The sequence below is a fragment of the Saccopteryx bilineata genome, chromosome 6 (genome assembly GCF_036850765.1).
Source record: "Saccopteryx bilineata isolate mSacBil1 chromosome 6, mSacBil1_pri_phased_curated, whole genome shotgun sequence".
Taxonomy (NCBI): domain Eukaryota; kingdom Metazoa; phylum Chordata; class Mammalia; order Chiroptera; family Emballonuridae; genus Saccopteryx; species Saccopteryx bilineata.
In genome coordinates this window covers 185,892,730-185,920,307 of record NC_089495.1, presented here as the reverse complement: position 1 = coordinate 185,920,307, position 27,578 = coordinate 185,892,730, and the positions used below count along the sequence as shown (strand labels likewise).

At 41.0% G+C, this 27,578-nt stretch overlaps 1 protein-coding gene across 6 annotated transcripts in view; it reads right to left on the bottom strand.

The window, feature by feature from the left end:
* LOC136307860 (serine/threonine-protein phosphatase 4 regulatory subunit 1-like) overlaps positions 1 to 27,578 on the bottom strand; it is a 73,112-nt gene that overhangs the window by 27,690 nt on the left and 17,844 nt on the right. For all 6 annotated transcript variants that reach the window (XR_010726012.1, XM_066234804.1, XM_066234806.1 and 3 more), the window contains exons 3-6: positions 23,475 to 23,607; positions 11,377 to 11,483; positions 9,935 to 10,077; positions 4,405 to 4,551 (exon numbers count right to left, since the gene is read on the bottom strand). Coding sequence is in view for 5 of the 6 variants with exons in the window: in XM_066234804.1 (XP_066090901.1) it covers positions 4,405 to 4,551; positions 9,935 to 10,077; positions 11,377 to 11,483; positions 23,475 to 23,607 (530 nt within the window). In the remaining variant the exon portion in view is untranslated. The remainder of the gene's footprint in view (positions 1 to 4,404; positions 4,552 to 9,934; positions 10,078 to 11,376; positions 11,484 to 23,474; positions 23,608 to 27,578) is intronic.

Genomic DNA, 27,578 nt, shown 5'->3' with positions numbered 1-27,578 from the left:
TGTTTCAGATTAAAAGAGACCAAAGAAATGTGACAATTCAGTGCACTGTGGGATCCTGGACTGACTGAATCCTGGACAAATGACATTTGAACATGAACTGTCCCGATTTTGATCAATGTACTAGGGTTGAGAGAATTCCCTTGTTTTAAAGGGGTATGCACTGAAGTATTTAGCAGTAAAGGGCACAGTGTCTCCAATTTACTCTCAAGTGGCTCAGTAAAATATATCCACATGTGTATGTATATACCCGTGTCTGTGTATTGTGGGAGCATGTGTGCACGTGTGTAAAGAGAGAATATGATAAAATAAATGGCACTAAACATAAATTATGGAGAAACTGGATAAGGGTATACAGTTTATTCCTGCAACTTTTCTACAAGTTTTACATTAAAACAAAATAAAAAATTACCCCTCCACAAATTTTTTAGTAACTCTTTCACTCCCCCAAGGGGAAATAAAAAAAGAAGGGGATGGAAGGGAAGGGGATGGAAGGAGAGGGGAGGGGAGGGGAGGGGAGGGGAGGGGAGGGGAGGGGAGGGGAGGGGAGGGGAGGGAGGCAAGGAGGGAGGGAGGGAGGGAGGGGGGAAGGGGAAAGGAAAGGAAAAAGGAAAGGAAAAAGGAAAGGAAAAAGGAAAGGAAAGGGGAAGGAAGGAAGGAAAGAAGGAAGGTACCTCCAAAGTCTCTGAAGTCTAATCTTCTGGCTGCCTTTTTATAGCAGATAAAGTCCTAGGTTAACAGCCCACCCACTATTCAATGAATTTGGAATCTGCATATATCAGACAAGAGGGGAAAGTAGGTGAAGGGAGAACTGTCCCCACAACACGAATGAGAAAAAGACTGTGTTCTCCAAATTCAGAGGACACATATTTCTGACCTGATGCTAAGCAGAGTTGCACAGAGTAATGGCTACAATAAATGAGAATGTCAGGCTTCTGTATCCAGGTAACAGGCAACTAAAGAGTGCCCAGTATCTCTATCTACCCCTGTCCACCTGCCACACTCACATGACCTTATTTCTACCTGTTTAAAACAAATCCCAAATCATTAAAAGTCAGCATAGCCAGTGACAAGAAATATTCCTGTGGCCCTGGGAACCACTTGTATGGAATGACAATCTTCACTTTCACTTACTTGCTTGGAGCTGACTATTCTTCACAGAACATAACCACAACATTCTTTTTAAGTAAATGAACAAATAAAAATGAGCTTAAAAACAGGAATGACGACAAAAAATGAGGAAGCCTTAATGTGAAAACGTGTTGGGAGAGAAAAATAGGCTCCTGACAATTAGTTATAATCTCAGAATGCTAATGGCCTTGTGAGCACGAGGAATTATAATTGGTCTCTGGTGGCCTGTTTCTGCTGTCGAGATGTAATTACAGGATACAGCATTTCCAGTTTTAACCAATCCATTCATTCAACAACTAGCATTTATCTAGTACTGACTCTGGGCCTGGCACTGTGCTGGGTACCAATAATGAAAAGACACCTGCATTTAAGAAGATCACCATTTAGAAGAAGAAATAAACAAAGTTCATAATTCAGTTGTTAGATGACAGAAGACAGATGTGAACCATGCCTTCTGAAAACATGAAGGAGGGCATCACTACCATGTCCTGGCATAGCTAGAAAAGACTTCACTAACAAAATGTGTGCATGGTAAGACACCAGGATATAAGATACCCACATGTAATTTGTCCTGCATAACTCAACTTAAGAATGCCCAGGACATGTCTACTTGGCTGTCTCTGATTTTCCTAATCATGTATGCACTAGGGTTGCTGGAATCCATCAGAATCCACTGGTCAAAGCTTCCAATGAGAATGTAGTCTAATGGAGAGGCACACATCCTGTCTATGGAGGCCTGATGTTTCCTGAGGGTGAAAATTATTTCCTTTGAAATGGCACTTTCGTGAGAGTGTGTGTCTATGTACACACAGATGAAGCACCACTCACCCTGTATGGTGCAGGGAGCCTCAAAACACAAAGACATTGGAGGAGCCTCATTTGCTTCTCCTTATGCACGTCAGTGCCCAGTGTTTGGGGTTTGACTCACAGACCAGCCAAATGAGAACCCTGCCCTGCTTGGGGCACTGCAAATCACAACTGGCCTTCTTTTCCTTTAAGACTGAAATCTACTCTCTACTCAAATATCCAAACATTGGACACACTTTGTTTTCAATAGTGTCCTTTCCTAGATAAAACAAACAGTGACCAAATGTACTCCACAACTCTAGAAGCCCAAGGAGTAAGTCCCCTCTAAGACCCCTGGGTCTCGGTGCTCCAGAGAAGAGAGGCACAACTTCTGCATGTGACCAAAGCAGCCACCGGCTAGAACAGACCCGCCTGCTTCCCGCAGGGCGTGCAGCCCCTCCACAAAGACCCCAAATCACATCTGCGCTGGGTCTGGGGAGGGTTCAAGACCACTTTTGTTCTCTGCAGCCACATCTGAAAACTTAGACATTCAAATAATGATATCAGCAACTCAGTTGGAATGAAAAGTACAATTTATGTGAACTAATTTGTTCTGCAAGTGATTTGTGGAGATAGCCTTTTGAAGGCTTGTTATATTTTCCAAATATTTTCACCACACACACACACACACACACACACACACACACACAAATACTGCTGATAAGAATGGAGGGGTTGGAAACAAAACAAAATAAAAATCACGCACAAATGCCTTTAGCATTATTTTTCATGGTATTATCAGTCTTTAGGGATAAGATATTTGGTTGTCAGTTGTAACCTTGGAAACTCGCCTAACCAACTTTCAAACAAAAAAGAAGATCAAGTTGGCAAAGTTCACTGCTCAGCTGCCAGATACTCCAACTAAATGATATTATCCAGGTACGTTTTGCCCAATAAATTTAGTTTCTTAGAGAGAAACTTGAAATGTATAAGAGAACCCTGGAGAATTTGAATTTTAATAATCAATTATTCTTGAGACTGATTCATCTTATAAACATATGGGATATGCAAAATATTAAATTAGTTTAAAAAGCCAGACCTCTAACGCATAGTTGTGGAAAACTTTTACATAAATGAATAATTGCCAAATGTTCTGATGCTGTAATACAGTTTTTTGGCTCCATGGTGTATAATGTTTCCACACTTTGGAAAAAAATAATAATAATAATTCCTTTCTCTAACGTCACTTTTTTCCACGCAGGAAAACAGCTGTCTTCTATATCTTACTGTGCTCACAGTAAAGGCTTATGATCTTTTTACATCCTTAGGTGGAATGTTTCCTAAAATGCTGGGATGATCCTGGAGCTGTTTATTTCTAAAACAAAAACAGAAAGGCCAGGCTGGGCAGCACCCCACACATGGGGCAATGGACAGCAGTGAGGGCAGCAGCCAAGAAAACCAGATGGCTTGGGTGGCCTTCGCCTGGACCACAGGAGAGTAGGCACAGGACGGGCTGAGGAGTCTTCGTTTCAGGTCGATTGTGACGGCCAGCACTGACTCCTCAAAGGCCAGGAAGCGGACAAGCGGTCCAGAAGCACCCAGAAAGCCCTGCTCATACAGTCACTTCACAATGTGTGCAGAATCTCACAAACCCAAGGACACCACAAAATGAACTGTTAAAGCAGAAGAAATCTAGTATTTAGACTATACCTTTAATCGTACACTTTTAATTTATATCAGCACAAACACTTTAACACAGCATTTCCCAAACTCCTGTAAACATTTTGGCCACATCACATTCTTCAGAATGCCTTTCTTATTTGCTGACATGCCTACTTTAGTCTTGCCCTAATCAATAAAACAAACACACATGTCCATTAGATTTTAATTGTCCCAGTACCAGTGTTTATCAATTGCTGTCCACAGACCAGTGCTGGTCCGCAAGAATTTTCAGGCAGGTCCACAAAAGAGTTAACCACCCTGATATTGTATGAAGATTACAGAATCCACAATCATTTTGTCTGTAATCGTCACGGAACATCAGGTGGTTGACTCTTTCACAGATCTGCACAAAATTTCTGGCTGACCGGCAGCAGTCTGCAGACTGGTGGTTGAAAAACACTACTAATACCACCTAAAATCATCTCCGTACCACACTGGGTTCCTTACTTTGGGAAACAAGGTCCATGATCCAAGCTGGTTGAAGGATTCACCTACAAATCTCAGCATCTTGCCCAGCAGAAGTCAAAGCCAGCTGCTGCAACTCTGCCCAAATCACTAAAGTCCCATGCTTTTCCTTCTTAAAACAATCAGTGATATAAGGGTGGTCATTTTCAAACAGGCTCAGGTCTGAACTGTACATTAGTGCTGAGTAAGGCCAAACCACCAGCCACCTTGTTTATGAGAACAGTGCTGGCCAACAGTGAACACATGCCCAGTAAGGGGACAACCCAGCAAGGCATGGGGCTGTCATTCCCCAGACAGACTTACGTTCACGGCTTCTGCTTTATATTCGTCATTGCTGTCTGGGGCCGAGAGCGCCAGCAGGATTGGACACACTTTGTTTTCGATGTCATGCTGGAAAATCAGATCCTGTTCCAGAAGAACTACAAGCACTTCCTGACCTGACTTTCTGACCTGGGGGAGGAAGAAAACGAAAGGTGAAACACAGAACGGCCGTGTCCTCAGATCGAGACTTTATCTCCCTCCCCTGAGATTCTGGCCCTGCGTTCACACTTCCTCTGGGGCCTCAGAATGTGTGCTCCCTCTGTCTGACTCCTGCCATCCAATGTTCTCAGACCAGTGTCCTTTCCCCTCAACCCAATTCGGTCTGGATCCATCTGTACCCTAACAGCACCTCACACTTTTCTTTCACAACTGGTATCCCAGATCTCTACTCACAGACATGCACACACACACACACACACACACAATTTTTCTGTATGATGACACACCGCCATCTGTTTTTCCTGCTGCAGAGTGAACCTGGAGGCTGGGTGCCATGGCTGACCTGTCCTCTGCCTTCTGGTGCACCCTCAGGACCTGGCAGCAGGTTGATGACATGGAGTGCATCCCTCTCCAACCCCAGGTAAAAGGACCGTCCTCCTATTGCTTTGTAAAACCCTGGCCTGGGCGTGAATTATGTCAACTGCAACGGGTGGCCACAGGCAGGGGCCCTACATGTGGGACACAGAAAATGAGGACTCAGTGCAGAAAAGAGGAAGGTAGAAGAATGTTCTTTGCAGTTGTCATGGAGTAAGCAAGCAAGAGAACTCAGAGGGAACTCAGACATTTTGGGGGAAATAAAAGCACAAGAAATTCCAATTGCTAGAGCCACTCATGAAATATGCAACTCATGGCCTGACGGGGAGGCAGAACAGCGACGGGACTAGGAGTACAGTCACAGGTGTGTAGCAGAGAGCAGTGAAAGAAAGGCCACTCTGTGAGACTGGAGCCACAGCAGCAACCCAGCATGAAACTTTCTGAACACGTGACAGGATGAAAACAATATTTGAGAATAGTGGTCTTCAATCACTGGTCTACAGACTGATGCTGGTCCGCCAGAAATTTCATGCTGTTCTGCAAAAGTTACTTCAGGGTGGATGGCAGGAGCAAAGGAAGGAAGGCAAGCTATATAGAGAGAGCAGAAGCCCATCTCTGGGACTTAGAAGGAAGGCAGAATAGGAAAAAAGAATGATAGTGGGCATAGGCGTGAGGCAACTGCTACAAGGCAGGTGGGCATGGCTCACAGGCAGGACGGTTGCTTCTGGCCATTGCTACAACACCTCAGCAAACCCAGCTGAGTGTCAGGCACTGGGCTAGAGCCTCTACCCTCCTGGAGTCCAATATATGGCACTAACATGTGACAAAGCTCAAGAAAAGTGTCAAATCCCCTCACTCAGTATAATGTCATTTTTAAGAATGTATCCAGGCCCTACCCCTACCTGCCTGGCTCAGTGGTAGAGCATCATGCCCAGCGTGTGGATGTCCCGGGTTCAATTCTCGGTCAGGGCACACAGGAGAAGCACCCATCTGCTTCTCCACCCTTCCCTCTCCCTCTTCCCCTCCCACAGCCATGGCCTGACTGGTTTGAGTGAGTAGGCCTCGGGCCCTGAGAATGACTCCATGGTGTTCACCGCAGGTGCTAAAAAAATGGCTTGGTTGCTGAGCATCAGAGAAACGGCCTCAGATGGGCAGAACATCACTCCCTAGTGGGCTTGCCAAGTGGATCCTGGTCAGGATGCATGCAGGAGTCTGTTTCTCTGCCTCCCTTCCTAAGAAAGAGAAGAGAAGAGAAGAGAAGAGAAGAGAAGAGAAGAGAAGAGAAGAGAAGAGAAGAGAAGAGAAAAAGAATCCAGAGGAAAAAGAAAAGCCAAAAGAATGAAGCCGTATCCTTCACGATGCTCAGGGCATCTACAGCACAAAAAGGCTGAGAGAGCCTGACCAGGCGGTGGCGCAGTGGACAGAGCATTGGACTGGGATGCGGAGGACCCAGGTTCGAGACCCCGAGGTTGCCAGATTGAGCGCGGGCTCATCTGGTTTGAGCAAAAATCCCACCAGCTTGAACCCAAGGTCACTGGCTCCAGCAAGGGGTTACTCGGTCTGCTGAAGGCCCGCGGTCAAGGCACATATGAGAAAGCAATCAATGAACAACTAAGGTGTTGCAACGTGCAATGAAAAACTAATGATTGATGCTTCTCATCTCTCCGTTCCTGTCTGTCTGTCCCTGTCTATCCCTCTCTCTCTCTGAAAAAAAAAAAAAGGCTGAGAGAAATCTATGCATTCAACAAAATTAAAAAGATAAAGATTATAAAGTTAATGTCTTGGGCACAAAGATGAACTTTCTGGGGTAGAAAATCTGTCCTCATCTTTTTTTTTTTTTTTTAGATTTTTATTCATTTTAGAGAAGGAGGGAGGGAGGGAGGGAGGGAGGGGGGGGGAGAGAGAGAGAGAGAGAGAGAGAGAGAGAGAGAGAGAAGGAGCAGGAAGCATCAACACCCATATGTGCCTTGACCAGGCAAGCCCAGGGTTTCGAACCGGCGACCTCAGCATTCCAGGTCAACATTTTATCCACTGAGCCACCACAGGCCATGCCTGTCCTACTCATCTCTTTATCCCCAGCACGAAGCACCGTACCTGGCTACTAATGGGCACTCAGAACCTCTTTGAAAAAAATGAATGAAAGGAAGAAACTGTCACATTATGATTAGACTTATGTGGGGAAAATATAAGTACCTAGAGAAAAAAATGCAAAGCTAATCAAAATACTGATGTTAGGAGAGTGGAAATAGGATGACTTTCTTTCTCTGAAAACGACATTTAATCCTGTCATACTGTTCAGCAGTTAAAAGTGAGTACATACTTGCTCTTTTAAAAATGCTGGATGGCTGACACCTTTTGCTGGCCTCAGCCTGCCTGCACTCAGGAGCCTTTAAAATAAATATTCCTTTTGGAAAAAAAATGCTTGAATCAAGAAAAAAATTGTAGAATTTCTTGAAAATAACAATGATGAAAACTTGGCATATCATAAAAAATTACAAATACATTTAACCTTTATGGTAATCCACCCCCCCCAAATGAACTGATATAGATAGAAATGATGCAAGGCTATTTGTTGAAATAATTTTAAAGTGGCAAAAAGGTAGATGTAACTCAAATGTCTATCAATAAACCGTGGTCCATATGCCCAGAGGAATACTATATAGCAGGGGAAAAGGAACAAGGAGGCTTTCCCTGGGCTGCTATGGACTGACCTGCAGGACAGTCTAGACAGTGGGAAAAACAAGGGACAGAAGAGCAGGTGCAGAAGCCACCTTGCATCTTACAGGAACAAGAGAGGTTAGAACATGAGGACATATATGTGTGTTTGCTTCGTCATATGTGTGTGTGTTTTTAAAAGGTTACAATAAACCAAACCCCAATAAAAATGGTTTATTAGGCACCCCTAAAATATCTACAGGGGAGGTAAAGTCAGGCAGCAGGGATGATGGCGAAGTCAGGTTTCTCTGAATGTACTTATCTGCTTTACAGTTTTTCCTGTAGAATCATGTCAAAACATTTTAAATAATTATAAGTCTAAATTAAATCAAAATGTAAAAGCTAAAGCAATTCCTACAAATAAAAATAAATGAGAACAAATGAGTCTAAATGCATATCAAGTTGTTAGCTTAACCACAAGAAAAAGAGTTAATGCAAGTCACTTGCAAATGCAGTAACGATCATATGATTGTGCATCTCTTGGGGCAGATAAATAGCCTAAAAAACCCCCAAAAATCTTAAACTAAATTCAGTAATTTCACCATATAGTTTGTAATAATACTGGTATATTCCTTTTGGACATGCATACACATTAATACCATCAAGAAGCAAGATTTGTACTGTGAGGAAAAAAATATATATATATAAAATCAAATAAGTAAAAACAGCATAATCCTAAATTTGAGTTGGAAACATCAATATAGCTTCAGGAAGAATTTTCAGTTTTTTAAGAAAATCAATTGTTCTGTCACTAGAAGCAATGACTAATCTCAGAGCAATGAACAACCCCAGTACTCACACTCTGGCTTCCTATTATCGTCTCCCTCTTAAAGGAACCAGGGCTCCTTGGAAAAATGGCCAAATGCAGGTAAAGGTGAGCTATCAAAGTCTACTGGGTCACGTCAGGAAGATTCAGGAGCTAACTTAAAGGGTCTCTACTGGTCAAAGCTAGGATAATTTGATCATAAAAAATGACTACAATATATGAAAGCATCCAATATGCTAACATTCACAGGTCCATAACAATACTCCAAATAAACAAATTTTTAAAACCTAATTGGTAACCTTTGCATACTATTAGGACACCAACTAATTATTTTAGAAACTGGTAGATAAAGGAAAAAAAATAAAGCATTTATCTTGTCTTCCCCGGACAAACAGATTTTCAGGGTTATTAAAGATCTAAGGGGGAACTTCTTTATAGAAGAATCCCAGTTATAAGATGAAGAAGAAATGATGACATTTGAGAATCACAACTATGCAGCCTCTAATGGAATCCTGGGTCCAGGCAATGATCACCAATGGCTACTCCTAGGTTGATAGGGAACTTGAGAATGAACAGATAAAGCTGACAAAACCTGTATCCAGTGACTGCACAGCTTTTTGCTTCCTGACTGGATGCAGCAGGAAAACACAGCTTCTCACTGTCGGATACAAAAATCTGGGTCTGAGAGAGCCTCTAAATTAACCACCAGTTCTCCGGAAATACTGAGAATAGAGGAACTTCTCAAACGCTATGGTGACATGATCAGCTAGATCCCAAAGAGGGGAAATCCGATAGGACTAATGACCTAGTTTCCTCAACAAATAAACAGCAGGGGGGGAAAGGGCGGGAGAACTTTATAAAATAAGAGATTTAAAGACATGTCAACCAAATACAATGTGTAAACCTGTGGGTCTTCTGATTTGAACAGACTATCTGCAAAAGAACAGATATACGAGAAAAATGGGAAAATTTGATGAATTTTAAACAATTTGAAGTAGATGATATTAAGAAACGACTGATAATTTTTACACTTGTGATAATGGCACTGTCATTATGTTTTTTTAAAGTGTCTATATTTCTCAGAGTGCAGTACTAAAGCATTCACAGTTGAAATGATGAGGTGTCTGGGAAACGCTTTTATCTGGGTTGGATTTATCTTGCTAAGAGAAATGAAAAAAGACTGGTCAAATGCTAATGCTCGCTGAAGCTGGGTGAAGAGAACACAAGCATTCTTTTTAATATTCTCTCTGCTATGTGTGTTTGGAAATTTCCATAATAAAAAGTAAAAAAAAAAAAAAAAAAAAAAAAAAGAACCATCTCATGATAATAAGAATGAGTGCTGTCTATCTTCCTCTGTGATTACAGGGATGGGGCACAAATAGACCTTTTGTTCCTGAATCACCTAATGCTAAAAAGCTGTTTTCTAAATTATGAAGATCAGTTAAATAAGACTAAAAACAATTTGCTACAGAGATCTGAAGGTTACAATTTTCACACCTGATTGTTTGGATCTGTGAGGTACCTCACTACAATAGGTATGAGATATTCGGAGAACACCATTGGAAAATTTGATCTGGTTTCTTGTAAAAAAATAGCAATAGAAGGAATCTGTTCCATCAGCTCAGTCCGTACCGTGGGCTCTGCAGCAATGAAAAGCAACAAAAAAAGAATTATATAAGAATAAACCACATTCTCATAAGTACACAATGTGTACTTATACAGTACACATTGATAGTTTCTAGCTTTTCTTACGAAAATACTTCATCAAAAAAATTAGACAAATGCAGTTTAAAAATCATTTCCCATTTAGAGTATTTATGCTATGGACTGGCTTAAAAAGCTAATAAGCTACACAGAAATATAAAAACATAAAAAGAAGAGAGAATGACAACTCTATTATAACAAGCCATATATAAATCGAAGAGGGCGCAAGGAGTCTGCATGCTGGGCCAGTGTCCAAAAGCCATTACAACTAATGGCATATATGCCAGACCTATGGGTTGTGCTTATTTAAATTCCAGCCAGAATGTATACATTATAAATAATTCTTTCATAAATGCACTCCCCCACAATCCACGCATCCCAATTATTTCTAAGGCAAAGCATTAAACAAAAGAGCGGCTTGAGCGCCAATATTCCACATTAAATTTAACACAAATATATAATTGCTTCAGCACTGTAAAATGGTGACTCATTTATAAAGAGAATCCATTTAAGGACTCAAAACATCCACTTGGGCCTTTTTAAAAGCATTGTTGTCATAATCTTATGAATATTTTAAACTAATATGGGAGCTATATGGAAGGCTTATTTTCCTATTTTCAGTTAAAATGATTAAACCTAAAGCAAGCCTAAGATTTCGGAAACTTTCTGAAGCTGCGTACCAGTCATTATAACTGTGGGGGGTGGGGGAAGCAGCTGTCAGTACTGGCAAACCCAGCACCCACTCATCTTACTCATCTTTCCAGGGGCGGGGGGCCGCGAGGGGAAGGGAGGGGGCTAGTGTCTCAGCGCTACCACACAGCAGTGGGCTTTCTTCCAGGAGAGCAATCATGAAGGCAGAAAGGAAGAAAAAATCAAGATTAGTCTACAAAGGCCACAGGTGAGGGAGACTAATGACGGAATTGTTCTAATCCAAAGGACTCCTTTTGATCTGGTATTTCTTAGCAGCCCAGAGTCTGACAAGAGTCCTGAAACACAAAAGGCCTAACTGCCAGGGCAAAGAGCATTCAGAGCTGCTAGTCATTCTAATTTTCTAAAAATAAGGATAATTTGATGTCAAACAAGACACCCATTCTTCATGACAAAATCCATTCATAGTTAGACACCACTTAAAATATATTGTTTAATAAACAGATTTTTTATATTCGCTATTATTGGTTATAAACAATTTTTGGAAACAAAAGTAAAAAGTAAAAGGAAACACTCTTTGCACAAACCTGTATCTTCTGACAATCTGACCACGATCGCCATGACCGTTAAGAAGTCTTCTTCATCATTACTGAAGTCCCGGAAGATATCGAGTAGCCCTCTGGCAATAATCTGACTGTGGAGATGAGAAATGATCCAACAGTTACCTGGGCAACACAGATTGCCAGGGCACGGGCTACAAGCAGGTCATATAACCAGGCAGCAAAGGAAAGTCTGTGACCTCCGTCCAGAAGGAGAACAGAGTTCCCGGAATGTCCAAAATGGTCACTCCAACATGGTCAACATCCTACAGCAGGGGTCAGGAACCTTTTTGGCTGAGAGAGCCACGAACGCCACATATTTTAAAATGTAATTCCATGAGAGCTATACAATGACCCATGTACATTACGCATTATCCAATAAAAATTTGGTGTTGTCCCGGAGGACAGATGTGGTTGGCTCCAGCCACCCACAACCATGAACATGAGTGGTAGGAAATGAATGAATTGTAATACATGAGAATGTTTTATTTTTTTAACTTTTTTTTTTTTTTAGTAAAGATATGTCTGCGAGCCAGATGCAGCCATCAAAAGAGCCACATCTGGCTCGCGAGTCATAGGTTCCCAACCCCTGTCCTACAGGGATGAGACCGCATTTTCTAGTTTGGAGGTCACTGGAGGTCGAAACTATCCACTTGGGAAAAGGAAAAATCTTTTCTCCTTTTCTGACTGATTCTTCAGGCCTAGATAAACTTGGAGAGAGGCCTATGACAGTGGGAGAAAATTAAGTGACCAATAAACGCAGAAGGAAAAGGCCCAAAGAGACACTGATGGCCATCTCAGTCTTGAACACCCTCTACCCACTAGCTGCCAGCAGTATACCCCTGGCTGCCCCCCAGCCCATGATGCGGCAACCTCAATCATCTCCAGACACTGCGGAAGGGCCAGAGGGGGCAAAATCACCAGTGACAGAGATCTACCACATATGAGGGTGCTGAGCTAAGCTGTAAGGACCCTCTCTACACTACTTCGCAGGTTTTCTGTTAACCTAAATATTTTCCAAAATAAAGTTTAAACTCATAACAAAAAACCCAAAGACAAAAAAAGCCACAATGAGATAACACTGCACCTATTACAAAACTCAAATTTTAAGAGTGCCTAGTGCTGATACTAGATAAAAAAGATATAAAGCAATAGGAACGCACAAATGTTGTTGGTGAGAATGGGAAATAATTTGATAGTTTCTCAAAAAGTTAAATATACACTTATTATTCAGTCCAACAATTCTCTCTTGAGTATTTACCCAAATGAAATGAAAAAGTATGTCCACACAAAGGCTTGTACACAAATGTTCATATTAGCATTATTTGTAAGAGCCACAAAATGGAAAACTGCCAAAGCTCGTCAACCAGGGGCGGCACACAGAAAGCACAGGCTGTCCACACAATGGAATGCGGCTCAGCGATCAACAGGAACGGACTGCTGGTAACCACAGGCACAGATTTCAGATGCATTTTGCTAAGTAAAAAAAAGCAGCCAGACAAAAAGACTACATACCACACAATTTCATATATATGAAATTCTAAAAGCCTTAGCATCAAAAAACAAGTCTATGGTTGCCTGGGTCAGCAGTGGTGAGGGAGGGAGGGGCTGACTACAAAGGAGCAAACAAGGGAACAAAGGGATGATGGAAATGTTCAAACTGACTAAGGTGATGGCTGCATGGCTGTATACATTTACTCAAACTCATCTCACTGGATGCTTTCAGTGCCTCAATAAAGCTGTTTTAGACAAAGACACTGATGAGGGGACATTCAATGCAATCAGCAATGGCTTATGGTGGCCTCAGTGAGCGAGAAGAGGGACTGGCAAATGGAAAGGGATCCCTGCCTGCCTCTGCCTGCTCCTCTGGCTACGTGACAATCCAGGAACAACACACGTCACTTCTGGCTGTGCATCTGGAGAATTAGCTGAAGTCAGAAACCCACCTTGATTTTCAGGAAAAGAAGAACAGAAATGTGGAATTCAAAGAGGCAGTCTTTTGGCTCAGCATATACAAAAAGAAATCCATCAACTCAAGCCTGTCTGTAGAGAGACTTATACCACCTCTGGGATGAAAGGTCGAGATCTGGCAGCTTTGAAACAGACACTATAAAGTCCCTGATTACATTTCACTGGACCACATTCATGTCAGCCTCCCCTGGGAAATCAAGCAACTAAGATCCCCAATCTGCTTCTAGGGCCATAGAATGGATAGACAGATCTGCATCCAGCCTCAAGTGGTCACAGGGGACCTGCCCTCTTAAGGAAAGCGAGGACAGAGTGAGAGAGGGCCCTGAACAGGGACAAATCCACCACAATGAATACAGATGGGAGAAAGCAAAAGACTCAAACCAAATTGGTGCTTTGGCACCGCTTTGGAAAAACCTGGCTTCTTTACGTTGCAGTGACCTGGAGAGGTCAAAGTGGACACGCAGAGTCCAGAGGCATCAGCCTCAATACTTCCCACTTTCAGCAATGCTAATGAGACAGAAACAGAGAGGACAACGTGTGTGCCTCAAAAAAGGGTTGTGAAGAGTAAATGAGCTCATGCAAGGGAAGCTCACAGCACAGTACTTGGCACATAAGCCCCGAGTGTGTCAGCCACCATAATGACAATATAAGCAAAGAAGTGTGAGCAAAATGTCTACCAAACAAAGGAAGCTTAATTGAATTATGATATAGTTATACATTGGCATACTATACAATCATTTTTAAAGGTGCCTACAGATAGGTTCTGGGTTAGAGAGACATTCATGGTACATTAAATGAAAAAACAAGGTGAAAAACTTTACATATAGTATGAGGTCATTTCCTAACACAAAGTATGTCTATGTATATATGTGCAAAACATACACATACACACTTAGATACATACATTCATTTAGGGAAAATTCTGGAAGGAGGTACCCTGAACTGTTCATAGTCATTACCTAAGATTGTAGTGGGAGAGGGGACTCTCACTACTTAATGCCTAAAATTGCTAGATGTTTCAATAAGTAAGTATTAGTCTCATGGTTTTGCTTTGTTTTTTGTTTGTTTTTTAATATAAAAAACGAGGATGGCTCAACTTTACATGGCAATGTTCCCTGGAAATGGAACCATAGAAGTAACCCTTTCTGTCTGTGTCCCCTCACCCACTCACTGAGTCACATTCATGAGTTTAGCCCAACTGGCTCCAGACGCAGGGAAAGAAGAAGGCTCGGGAGCACAGCGATAAGAAAGTCCCAGGCCCTGCCCTGAAGGAGCTCACAGCTGAGGTCCACAAGCAGAACAGAAAATCAATGATGATGAACAGTGACAAGATTCTAAGAAAGAGAAGAATATGGAGGTGAGCAGGAAAATGTAACTGAAGATGAGCAGAAGTCGGGCCTCCAGAGACGAGGAAGGGCGAGGACACTGGGCCCAGATGTCAAACAGATCAGACAAGGACTAAGATGGGTTTGGTTAATATGCTGAAGGCCTATTGGAAGAGTTGGATATGCCTGGACAGTTAAGGGATATGAGAACTCTATATCTGCTGCTCAGTTTTTCTATACACCCAAAATTGCACAAAAGTGAAGTCTATTAAATAGAGGAAAAAGTGAAAGTGAAATAAAGATGGTTTTTAGACAAACAAACTGTGAGAATTCACTGATAGCCACCTTATAGTAACAAGAATTATTAAAGGAACTTCTTGAGGAAAAGGATACTTGGTGGAAATGGGCTTTTTACAAAAAGAAATAGAAAGCATGGAAATGATAAAAATAATGGCAAAGATTAAAAATATTTTTCTCATTTAAATTGCTTTAAAAGATAGTTGACTATCTAAAGCAAATATCAGAACGGGAGATTGTATGTTCATAACACGTGTAGAAGTAAAATAAATGCAGAACAGCAGCAGCCAAGTTGGAGGAGGAAATGGGGATATGCTGCTGCAAGGACCTTACACTGCATCTTGTACCACATGCAAAGTGATATGTTTTATTTGAACACATGTTGTGATAAGTTTTAAAAGTCTATTATAGGCCTGACCTGTGGTGGCGCAGTGGATTAAGCGTCGACCTGGAAATTCTGAGGTCGCCAGTTCGAAACCCTGGGCTTGCCTGGTCAAGGCACACATGGGAGTTGATGCTTCCAGCTCCTCCCCCCCTTCTCTCTCTCTGTCTCTCCTCTCTCTCTCTCTCTCTCTCTCTCTCTCTCTCTCCCTCTCCTCTCTAAAATGAATAAATTTTAAAAAAGTCTATTATAATCCCTAGAACAACCAGTAATAATTTTTATAAGAGATATAACTAATAAGCCAATAGTGGAGATCAAATGAAATTATTTTTAAAAATTTGTTTTTCTTAAAAAGATGGGAAAACAGCAAGATAGAAAACAAATACAGATGGTCAATTTAAACCAAACCATAGCAGCAATACCATCAAGTGTAAATGATCTAAACACTCAAACTAAAAGGCAGAGATTAAGTTGGATTTTTTAAAAAGCAAGACCCAACCAACTGCAATGACCACGCTTTAAATATAAGACATAGATAGGTTAAAAATAAATGGACAAAAATATACCATACAAACACTAAAGCAAGCTGGAGTATATATATATATTAATATCAAACACAGTAAGCTTCAGAAAAGGGAGTATTACCAGGGATAATGTGGAACATCATCACACAGTGATACAGACAGCAATTTATTGGAGAAAACAGAACAGTACTAAATGTATGTACCCAAGAACAGAGTTTCAAAATACACAGAATAAAACTGTTAGAACTGAAAAAAAAAGTATATATAGCCACAATCCTAGCTGCAGATTTCAACATTCCTCTCAGTACTTTATAGACATAAATAAGAGTATAGAAGACATGAACAGTGTTTTCAACCAACTTGATATTTATAATACTCTACCCAAAAACACTGGATGCACATTCTTCCCAAGTACACATGGAACATTTACCAAGTTAGAGCTGAATGAGCCATAAAATAAATCTCAACATTAAAAAAGAGAAATAATACAGTATGTTTTCTGACCCCCCCCCCAAAAAAAAAAAGAACACTTGAACTAAGAATCAACAGAAAGATACCTGGGAAACCCTCAAATATTTGGAAATAAAACAACACACTTCCAAATAACTCATTGGTTAAAGGAAAAATCATTAGGGGCATTAAAAATATTTTATACTGAAAGGTAGTGAAATATGACATATCAGAATCTTACAATGAAAAATACAGATATTATAAAAGAAATTCCCCCCAAAAAAAGAGCATCCCTCACAAGAAGAAAAAAATAAAAGCAATTTTAAAGTCCCCCAAACAATTTCAAGGAAGAAAATAATCCGGATTAGAGAAGAAATTATTGAACTAGAAAATAAACATACAATAGGGTATATCAAAGACAAAACTTGATGCTTTCAAATAACTAATAAAGTTGATGATTCTCCGGTAAGAATTATCTAGAGAAAAAAAAAAGATAAAAAGCAACAATAACCGCCTGACCAGGCGGTGGCGCAGTGGATAGAGCGTCGGACTAGGATGCAGAGGACCCAGGTTCAAGACCCCAAGGTCGCCAGCTTGAGCACGGGCTCATCTGGTTTGAGCAGAGCTCGCCAGCTTGGACCCAAGGTCTCTCTCTGGCTTGAGCGAGGAGTTACTCGGTCTGCTGAAGGCCCACGGTCAAGACACATATGAGAAAGCAATCAATGAACAACTAAGGTGTTGCAAAGAAAAACTGATGATTGATGCTTCTCATCTCTCTCCGTTTCTGTCTGTTTGTCCCTATCTATCCCTCTCTCTGACTCTCTCTCTGTCTCTGTAAAAAAATAAAAATAAAAAGCAACAATAACCAGTAACAGGGTGGAAAATGGGGCCATACTACAGATTTCACAGAAAATAAAAAGAAAATTACCATTTCTCAACACATAAGGAAATAACAGATCTAAGTAATATTTATTGGTGATGACTGAAATCATCGGAAGGAAGGCTGGTGAGGAATTTTATATGAAAGCATCCAACCTGCGCCCACTGCTCACCAGGAACATCTCTGAATGTGGGATGACCAGACACTGTGTCCTGATATTTTGTAATAAGAAGTACACTAAACAGCATGTCAAGTAGTGTTTAAAAACAAAATGTGAAGCAGAATTGAATCAAGTCTCCAAGTATAATGTTCAGTTTACAGAGAATACAGAAAACAAAGGGACATGTTAAATTATACCATGAGAATAATGAACACCAAATCCAGCCTGTGGAAAACTCTACAAGACTAATGACCCCTTCAATAAATAAATGATGTCGGGGGAAGATGAGAGGGACAGTCAATTAGAGATTTAAAGAGATTCAAGATCAAAAGCAGAAAACTGTAAACAAACAAAAAAAAGACTTCAGAGACACACTGACCTAATGAAATGTGTGGCCCTTATCTGGATGATGATTCAAACCAACCAACCATAAAAAGACATTCAGAGACAGTAAGGGAAAACTGAACATAGATTGGTGGACTGGAAGGCATTATTGCTAATTTGGTAGAGTGTGACAATGACAGCGGTTAGATTTGAGTCTTTAACTGGACAAAATGATATGATATCTCCAATTCCCTTTACAATACACCAGCATAAAAGCACAAAACTTCTACAGAGAAAACAATCACATTCTATTGGGGCATTAAGACAATCTAAATAAATGAAAAGATATACTATGTTTATGGTTTAGAGAGAGCAATGCTCTCCAAATTGACCTATATAGGCTCTCTGTGCAACCCAATCAAAATCCTGGTAGGTGTTTTGTTTTGTCTTGTTTTATGGCAATCTGATGAGCTGATTTTGCAATTTATATGGAAATGCAAAGGATCAAAACTAAATGTCACATCAAAGAAGCAAAACAAGGTGAGAAGTCTTGTTCAATCAAATATCAAGTCTTATACAGATCTAAAGTAATCAAGATGGTGTGGTGTTGGCTAAGGGGGAGACAGACCATTGTGTGAGAAGACAGCCCAGACAAAGACTGCCACAAACAGGTATGGGATTATAACAGTTGGCACCCAGGGCACTGCAGAAAGAATGTACTTTTGATAAGAGGTATTGCACCAATTAGCAAAATGAAGCTGGACCCTTCTTTCACACAATGAACCAAAATTAAAATCAGATAGATTATTGGCCTAAATGTAAAAGACAAACAAACAAACCTAAAGCCTTTTGAGCAATATAAAAATATGTTTATGATCTCAGGGTGGAGGAAGACATTTTTAAACAGCTTCAAAATGCACTAAAGATAGAGGAAAATGTGGATAAATTTAGCTACATTAAACTGAATAGCTCTGGTTACTAAAAGAACACCACAAGGAAAGCTAAAACACAAGTCACAGAATGAGGGAAGATGGTTACCATACCAAACTGACAAAGAATATACAAAGAATTCCTGCAAATCAACAGGAAAAAGACAAACAGTCCATCTCCCTGTCCCCAACAAAAGATTTAAACAGGCAATTCATACACAAAAAAAAAAAAAAAAAAAAAAGAAAGAAAGAAAGAAAGAAATACAGATGTCAACATATATAAAAAGATATTCAAACTCCTAAGAAAATGTAAATTAAAATCACAAAGCGACATCATGTTATATACAACCACACTACTAGATTGGCTAAAATTTTTAAAGTTGACAAAACCAATTGACAGATAAATTGTGGGGCAAAGGTAGGACTGTAAACTGATGCACCCACTTTGGAAAACTGGCACTGTCACTAAAGTAAAAGGTTAGTGTCCCCATCACAGAGTAGTCCTCAGAGTAGAAATGCCTACTGTGTACTCCCAAACACAAAACTGTTCACAACAGTGAGAAAACCGGAGATACTCTAACAATGTATGGATAAATGTCACAACACTGTTATAAAAGAACCAACTGAAACTATATGCAAACCACAAAGTAACATATCCTATAGGATTTCATATATTTCAAGTTCAGAAACAATAAAATTAAATTATATAATTTGAAGGTAAATACTGAGGTGCTAAAAGTGAAAAAAAATTAAGGATGTAGTAAAGGTAAAAAACAGATGGTAGGTCCCACTTGGGAAGATGTGGTAATCAGGAAGGGGAGACAGACTTCTGGGATGACTTGAGTAATGGCTGTGTAGATAGGTACCTGCTTCATAAAAATTCCTTAGCCTTTATGTGTATGTTTTATCCAATTACCTGTTGTGCTTATTTCACAATAAAAGAAGTTTTACAGAAAGGTAAAGAAAAGAGATTAAAGAAGGAAAATCATCTGATAATCTCAATAGATGTGAAAGAAGCATTATGTCAAATTCAGCCCTCAGTGAGGGTTTTTAAAGCTCTTAGTAAGTTTATACTATAAAATAAATGACCTGTATTCTTCAAAACTGTCAACTATATCACAAAAGGTAAAGAAAGACTGAGAAACTGTTAGAGATTCAAGGAGACTAAAGAAATAAAAAATTAAATGCAATACATGATGCTGGGTTAAATTCTAGAGCTAAAAAGCAAACAAACAAATCACCCAATAGATAGGACACTATTAGGACAATTGGAAAAATTTGATTAAAATCTTTATATTAGACAACACTATTGTGTCAAAGTAAATTCCCTGATTTTGATCATTGGGCTGTGATTATATAAGAGAATGGTGAATGTCCTTGTTCTAGAAATATGCACAATGAAATATTTAAAGAAAAAAAAACATATCTACAATTCACTCTAAAAAGAAAGTAAAAATATAGAGAGAATCATAACTGAAATGTGGCAAAATGTTAACAATTGATGAATATGAGTAAAAGATATACAAGAATTCTTTTTATTCTTGCATCTTTTTGTGGTGAAATTATTTCTAAAAATTTAAAAACAATCTCTTGGCAAATGAGAAATATAAAAAAGTATAAACCAGAAATACAAATTTTCTTAAGCTGTTAAGAGGTGGCCACTAAAAATATAAAACAAGATAGGAAAGGAAGAAATACAACTATCATTTTTCACAGACGCTATTGTAGTATGTAGAAAACCCAAAAAATCCACAGAGAAGTTACTAAAATCAATCAATAAACTTAGCTAATCATTGGAGACAAAAATCAAAATGTAAAAATAAATTTCATCAACAATTAGAATATAAATTTCAAGAAATGATAGAATTTACATTAGCATAAAAGATCAAATACCTAGAACGAAACCTAACAAGTTACAGAAGATCTCTATAACAGAAAACTATGTAGTATATATAAGGTCTACCGGCAAGTTCTGTCCATTTCTATCACAAGTTTCTACACGTAAGCACATGTTTATTTGGCGCATGTGTGCCTCTCTATTTTTATCACTTAATGTATACATATTGATGTAGCAAATTAACTAAAACAAAGTTGATTCATGTTAGTCTTATGTGTGAAGCCATAGTGTACCCATGGCTACTGATAAGTTTATTTACGCCACTGTAATTTTTACGAATTTCAACAAGGAAGAAATGCTACAGAAGCACGTCTGTCACATCCACCATATTCCCCGGACTTAGCACCCTCCGACCATCACTTGTTTTTGTCCTTACAAAATGTTTTGAAGGGCAAAAAATTCAAAAATGAAGAAGATATCAAACAAGCACTGGTTCAATTTTTCGCATCAAAAGATAAAACATTTTTCAAAAATGGGATATACAAATTGCCCTCACGCTGGCAAGAAATCATTAATAATAATGGCAATTATATTATTTAATACAGTTTATGGAGGGTAAGAAAAATTTGTATTTTGTTTTATTCCAAAAACGGACAGAACTTTCCAGTAGACCTTATATTATAGTTATTTATGTGTGTATATACAAATATACACACAGAGAGGGAAAGATTGAAGAAAATCTTAAAAGTAGAAATAGCCCTGGCCGGTTGGCTCAGTGGTAGAGCATCAGCCTGGCGTGTGGGAGTCCTGGGTTTGATTCCCGGCCAGGGCACACAGGAGAAGCACCCATCTGCTTCTCCACCCCTCCCCCTCTCCTTCCTCTCTGTCTCTTTCTTCCCCTCCCGCAACCAAGGCTCCACTGGAGCAAAGATGGCCTGGGCGCTGAGGATGGCTCTGTGGCCTCTGCCTCAGGTGCTAGAATGGCTCTGATTGCAGCAGAGCATCTCCCCCTGGTGGGCATGCCGGGTGGATCCCAGTCGGGCGCATGTGGGAGTCTGTCTGACTGCCTCCCTGTTTCCAACTTCAGAAAAATAAAAATAAAAGTAGAAATATTAGAAAATGAAATAGTGTAAAGATGTCAATTCTTTACACGCTGGTTTACAGATGCACTGTGATTCCAATCTAAATGCCAGCAGAACGTGAGAAGCTGGTGCTAAAGTGGTGCTCAAAGACCTTTGGAAATACAAAGGGCCAAGAACAGCCAGCACAACCTTGAAGAACAAGGTGGGAGGACTTCACTCACCCACACCAAGAGTCTGATGATGAAGTTGCAGTGACGGAGACAGTATGCTCCGGCCACACTGACAGATAAATAGATCCACGGAGAGACTAGAATGTCCAGAAATGGATACTTGATTAAGACAAAGGCAGCGATGCACAGCTTAGATAACAGATAGTGTCTTCAATAAATGGCACTAGGTCCACGGGAGACCATGCAGAAAGAAATGAAATGTGACTCCTCCCTCACATCATACCCAAACATAAAAAGCAATTCTAGGTGGACCGAGATCCGAATGTGGAAGATAAAACAAACAAACAAACAAAAAAAAAATCAAGAAAGCAATATAGGCCCTGGCAGGTTAGCTCAGTCTGTTAAGAGCGCTGTCGGGAAACAAGGTGGCCAACCTGGTCAGGGTACACATGGGAAGCAACCAATAAATGCACAACTGAGTGGAACAACAAATGAGTGCCTCCTTTCCCCTTCCCCTCTTTCTCCCTTCCTCTCTCTGTCTAAAAATCAATCAATAAATATAACCCTGTCCCGATAGTTTGGTTGGCTAGAGCATTGGCCCAACACAGTGGTTGCTAGTTCGACTCCCTGGTCAGAGCAGCTTAACGTTCCTATCTCTCTCTCTCCCTACCTCTCTCTAAAAAAAAAAAAAAGAAGAATAATCAATGTAAAAAAATATCGTAGTGGCCTTAGGAGGGGCAAACATCTCTTATACGCAACATGAAAAGCACTAAGCATAAAAGAAAAAATTGAGATCACGAACTACATTTAAATTAAGAACTGCTCATCAAAAGATGCCGTTTAGAGTACCATCATTTTCCGATCTGTAAAATTGGGATAATAACTGGACTGATTCAGTAGTAATTGCTGGGAGCCTGCGATGATTTAATAGATATAAAGACAAAGAATACGATTTTTAAAGTAAGAGTGAATGGAAGTTAAAGGAAGAGACTAAGCAGCACCCAGTCTTTATAGAAGAAAGTTGTTTTTAGGAGAAGGTGTGAAGGAAAGCCTCAGGTACAGAAGTCCAGAACGAGAGAATGTCAAGGTCTGGAAGTGGAAAGAAAAGGGTGTGTGGCACAGGTGGTGAAGAAGCTACAGAAGTCAGAGGCCTATCTGATGGAAGGTGAGAGACAAAAAGAGAGACACTCCCTCTGAGACAGGAGAGAAAAATGATTTCAGATTGAAAGACATGCCTTAGTTTCTGCTTTCTTCATGAACAAGAGTCAAGGTCATCTGCGAATAGAAAGATGCATAATCTGAGCCTGGAGTAGATTCCTGCCAGCACCATAAGGAGCGACATCAGATCATCAGGGCAGGACTAGCTGCAGGAATGTCCCTGAAGCACAGTGCAGGCAACAGACAGAAGGAGCCGGCGTGGCTCCCAAGGATGCTTCCCAGTCACCAGGACACTCGACTTTCCAAATAGTACACACGGGAAAGAATCCCAGTTAGCGATCCTCATTACCTAATCACCATGAAATTTCATCATTTCCTTCCTGGTTTACCAGATGGTCAGTAAAACGGGAACAAGAATAATGAATAAGCCTAATATAATGGTGCCATTCGGACAGAACCCCAGCAACCCGGAGACGGCCTCTATGCTAACTTACCCATGAGTCTCCTCAACATTGTTACAGAGAAGTGGCCACCAGTGTCAGCTGCAACCAGACACAACAGAGGGATGTGCACGAGCGGAGGACCGGTGGAGCTTACCGGTTGAAGACATTGTCGCTGAAAGCGTACTTCTCCAGGCGAGTGAGGGGAGGCAGGTTGTCCTGGCCTGGAATGTCCAAGAAGGCTGTTACCCTCATGCTGTCACAATCTGGACTGTAGTCTTCAAATCCATCTAAAGGGGAAGGGGGGTAAAACACACTCATAAGTGTGCACCAGCTGTGACAAGTCACAGTTGGGCACAGACACGGCCCTATAGCATACTTTCCACTTTCACAGCCCCTTCCCACTGACGCCTCCGAGGACGGCAAACTTGACAATCATCTAAAATGAAGGGAGCAGGAGCAGGCTGTCACCCAGGAGGAGAGTGATAAGGGCAGAGTCATAAGGAAAACCGGATGCTCTATTAGTGCCGCCAGTCGGAGGCCTGAGCCACCGCTCATCAACACAGATGGGAGCACCACCCCCTCAAAGAACCTGGAAGCAAGTGAACAAAGAAGCTCACTCTCTAAAAATAGCCATGGAGTTGTGTGCAAAGAGGTTTAAAATGGTCAAAAGAAAAATAAGTTTGACCCCGTACGCAACAATGTGACAGAAAACCTACCCCATGTCTTTTCTTGTCTTGTAAATGTGCCTATCATACAGCTTCATCCAGTCTGTGACTTGACCCTCATGAAGCCACACCCCTGGCCTGGCCACACCCAGTCAGACCCTCCACGTGGATGTGTACAAGCCCCTCCAACAATGAGCCACTGGTCAAACAGTGGCTCCCTAAAGCCTGGGCTTCTCTTCGACCCCGGCTGGGGGTAGGCACCTCCCTCTCTCCAATGGAGTGGGGTGGCTGAACCCATGGGCACTGGTTTGAAATTAACCCCCCAACTACTACTCACCGATGTGGGACCAGAAGAAGTGACTTAACCTTGCTACACTCCCGTGTTCTCAAATGGAGGCTGGATACAAAACTTTCCCCTTGCTTGTCAGGATGTTGGAAAAGTGAGCTCATGCAGGATCTGGCCCACGCTGGCCGTGGCTCACAGCCTTCATGCACCCACACTTCAGGGTATAAATGCTTTCCTACTGTTCCTTGCACTTCATTAAATAAGTGTCAAGGTCATCTGCTGAAATTGCTGAAGAGCACCGACAGGTACAAAAGCAGAGGCTCCTACCTGACCAAAGGAAAACCATAGCTAATCCAGGCAATATAATTGGTATGAGTTTCAAATAAGAGATGACAAGTTTGTGCCTTGGTGCTTATTTTTCTTTGAAACATTAACCACATTTTTTCTGAGTTAATTCTTTTAGGTTAGTAATTAGAGCCTATTAAAATTTTACATTGTATAACAGTTACTCATAGAAATTTAATAAAGAAAAAATATGTGTGACACAAAAGTGTCATCTCTCTGCAGGATCCCTGCCAGGGATGGATGGGTCCACACTGGGCCACAGTCAAGCTCCAGACCACAGTCACCAGGAATGAGCTAGTCTTGGCACACTTCAGAAGGGCCCAGGAGGAATATGTACCCTCTGTTTCACAGATGTTTCCAGAGCATGGCAGACATAGCCTGGAGTGGATTTTAAAACATTAAGTGTAAAGGCAGTGCTTCCTAAACTTCAGGGGGTACAGATAGTTTTGGAACCTGATGGTATCTACAGAAATACACTCAATTTCTCATACAGGATGGATTGGGTGTTTCAAAAGATCCTGAGGCCCACTTATACATTTCATGGGTTAAGAACTGTTGTTTTAAAATAACAGAAAACAGCCAGGCACTCTTCAAAAAACTCTGTTTATCAGAAAACTAAAGAATTTACCAATTAGTTCCACAAAAAAATAACTGCTATTGGAGAATATTAATGATTCTACTACACTATAGAAAACTATACTAACTATACTAAACTATACTAAGGAAATAAAAGCCATAGAATAGTGGATAATTACTAATCGTTACTGTACTGAGAGCTTTCTGAACAGCAGTAGTTCAGTAAATCCAGCAACAACCGTATTATTCCCAAGTTTCTGTTAAGGGAACTGAAGGTGAGAGAGGTTAAGAAAGGTGCCAAAGGTCACCCAGCTAGAGAATGGCAGTCAGAATTTACAGTCAGTTGGACTCTAGACATTGTACTATGCTGTACTGCCAAAGAGGAAACCTAAATTATAAATTAAAATTTCAAAGAAAGCTCTCCCACCTCCCTATCTGGGCTTCAGGCACAGTGGCTTCCCTTAGTTCTTCAAATGCCCCAAATCCTTCAGCTCAATGTCTGTGAGAATGTGCCACCTCCTAGAACACAGCCACTCCTTACCCTCTTCTCCCCTCCCCCTGCCCCCAGCTTGGGTATCAGAGACACTGCAGCCTCAGGAAGTCAATCTCTGGTTACAGCCCTCCTGGAGCTGTGGCTCTTCTGTCCCAACACTCCCCACAAACAGGCTGGCACGGGGTTTTGTGACCGCTTCATGGCTGTCTCCTAACCACTCTGTGAGCTCCCCAAGCACAGTACCTGACCAGCTCAGTAAACAGTAGTGATATGAAAGAATGATACCACCAAAAGAAACTTAAATGAGCGAATGCAAGGATCCAAGAAAATGACTGTTATAGCACAGAATCATCAAGCAGCAGGAAGGAACTTAAGGACATGCCTCCTAAATTTCTCCTTTTACAGCTGGGTAAATAAATGTGCCTCAAAAGCCAGCAGCAGAACTGGGGTTCTTGCAACCTAAATGTTCTGTGTTTCATCCCAGTGTTCTTTCAAGAGCTGTGCAGAAAAACTAAGATGGAGGCTAAAAGGACCAGAGAGCCAAAGATGAAAGGGCTACAATCCCCAAAAAGGTGGAAGGCCTTCATGGTTTACCCAACCAAAAATCCAGACAAGAACCAATGAAACAACAGTTTTCAAGCACTGGACAAGAGACAGTACAGAATGCAGATCCCCAGAGAAGGGACACAGACAAGAGCTCTGAGACTGTAGCACTGACCTGGCTGCCTGCAGGGTTTCCAGCTACAGCGGAGGAAATGTGAGGAGGGCAAGGCGACTGGAGTCTGCAGAAGAGGCAGCTGCAGAGGTCAGCAAAGAGGCCCTGGAAGCTTTAGCTGGGTACCAATCTCCACACACATGAGAGAAAACTACCAAGGCTGGGGAAGGAACCATCAGAAAGGAGCCGGCAGGCCCATCCCTGGGCTCACGGGCTGTGAGCAGCCTACTCCCACCCGAGTGGAAAGACCCTGCAATGCAGGGCACTCTTCTCAGCAGTAGGGCTAGATCAGTCCAAAGTAAAGCCTTCTCTAACCTGCTGAACAGAGTTTTAAATCAAGTCTCAATGGAATCCAGACCAATCCAAGAAAGTTATCTACATGTTATAACAAATCCAATGTTACTGGATTTATTATTTTTTTAATTTTTTTTACAGAAAGAGAGTGAATCAGAGAGAGGGATAGACAGGGACAGACAGACAGGAATGGAGAGATGAGAAGCATATCAATCATTAGTTTTTCATTGCGCATTGCAACACCTTAGTTGTTCATTGATTGCTTTCTCATATGTGCCTTGACCGTGGGCCTTCAGCAGACCAAGTAGCCCCTTGCTGGAGCCAGCGACCTTGGGTTCAAGCTAGTGGGATTTTGCTCAAACCAGATGAGCCTGCGCTCAAGCTGGCGACCCTGGGATCTCAAACCTGGGTCCTCTGCATCCCAGTCCGACACTCTTATCCACTGTGCCACCACCTGGTCAGGCTGGATTTATATAATTTTTACAGTAAAACCTACAACCCTAAATTCTTAATGCCTGTCATCCAATCAAATATTACCAAGCATGAAAGGAAGTCAAATAATATGACCATAACCAGGAAAAATGAATAAAAATAAAAAAATCCAAAAATGTCAGAGATGGTGGAGATAAAAGAAAATGATCTTTAAACAGCAGTTAAAAGAATGTTCTATATATTCAAAAAGACATGACGATGTTCAGGGGAAAACTAGAAATATAAAAAGCACCCGAATGGTGCTGAAAAAGCACCAAGTTCTTGCTCTAGACTTTGCCCAGTCAGAAGCTACTGACCTATCAACCTGGCTATGTCTTAGCCTTCTAGACAAAACGCACCTTATTCTAACAAATAAGTTGACATTCTGATTTCTATTTTAACATCATTCCCCT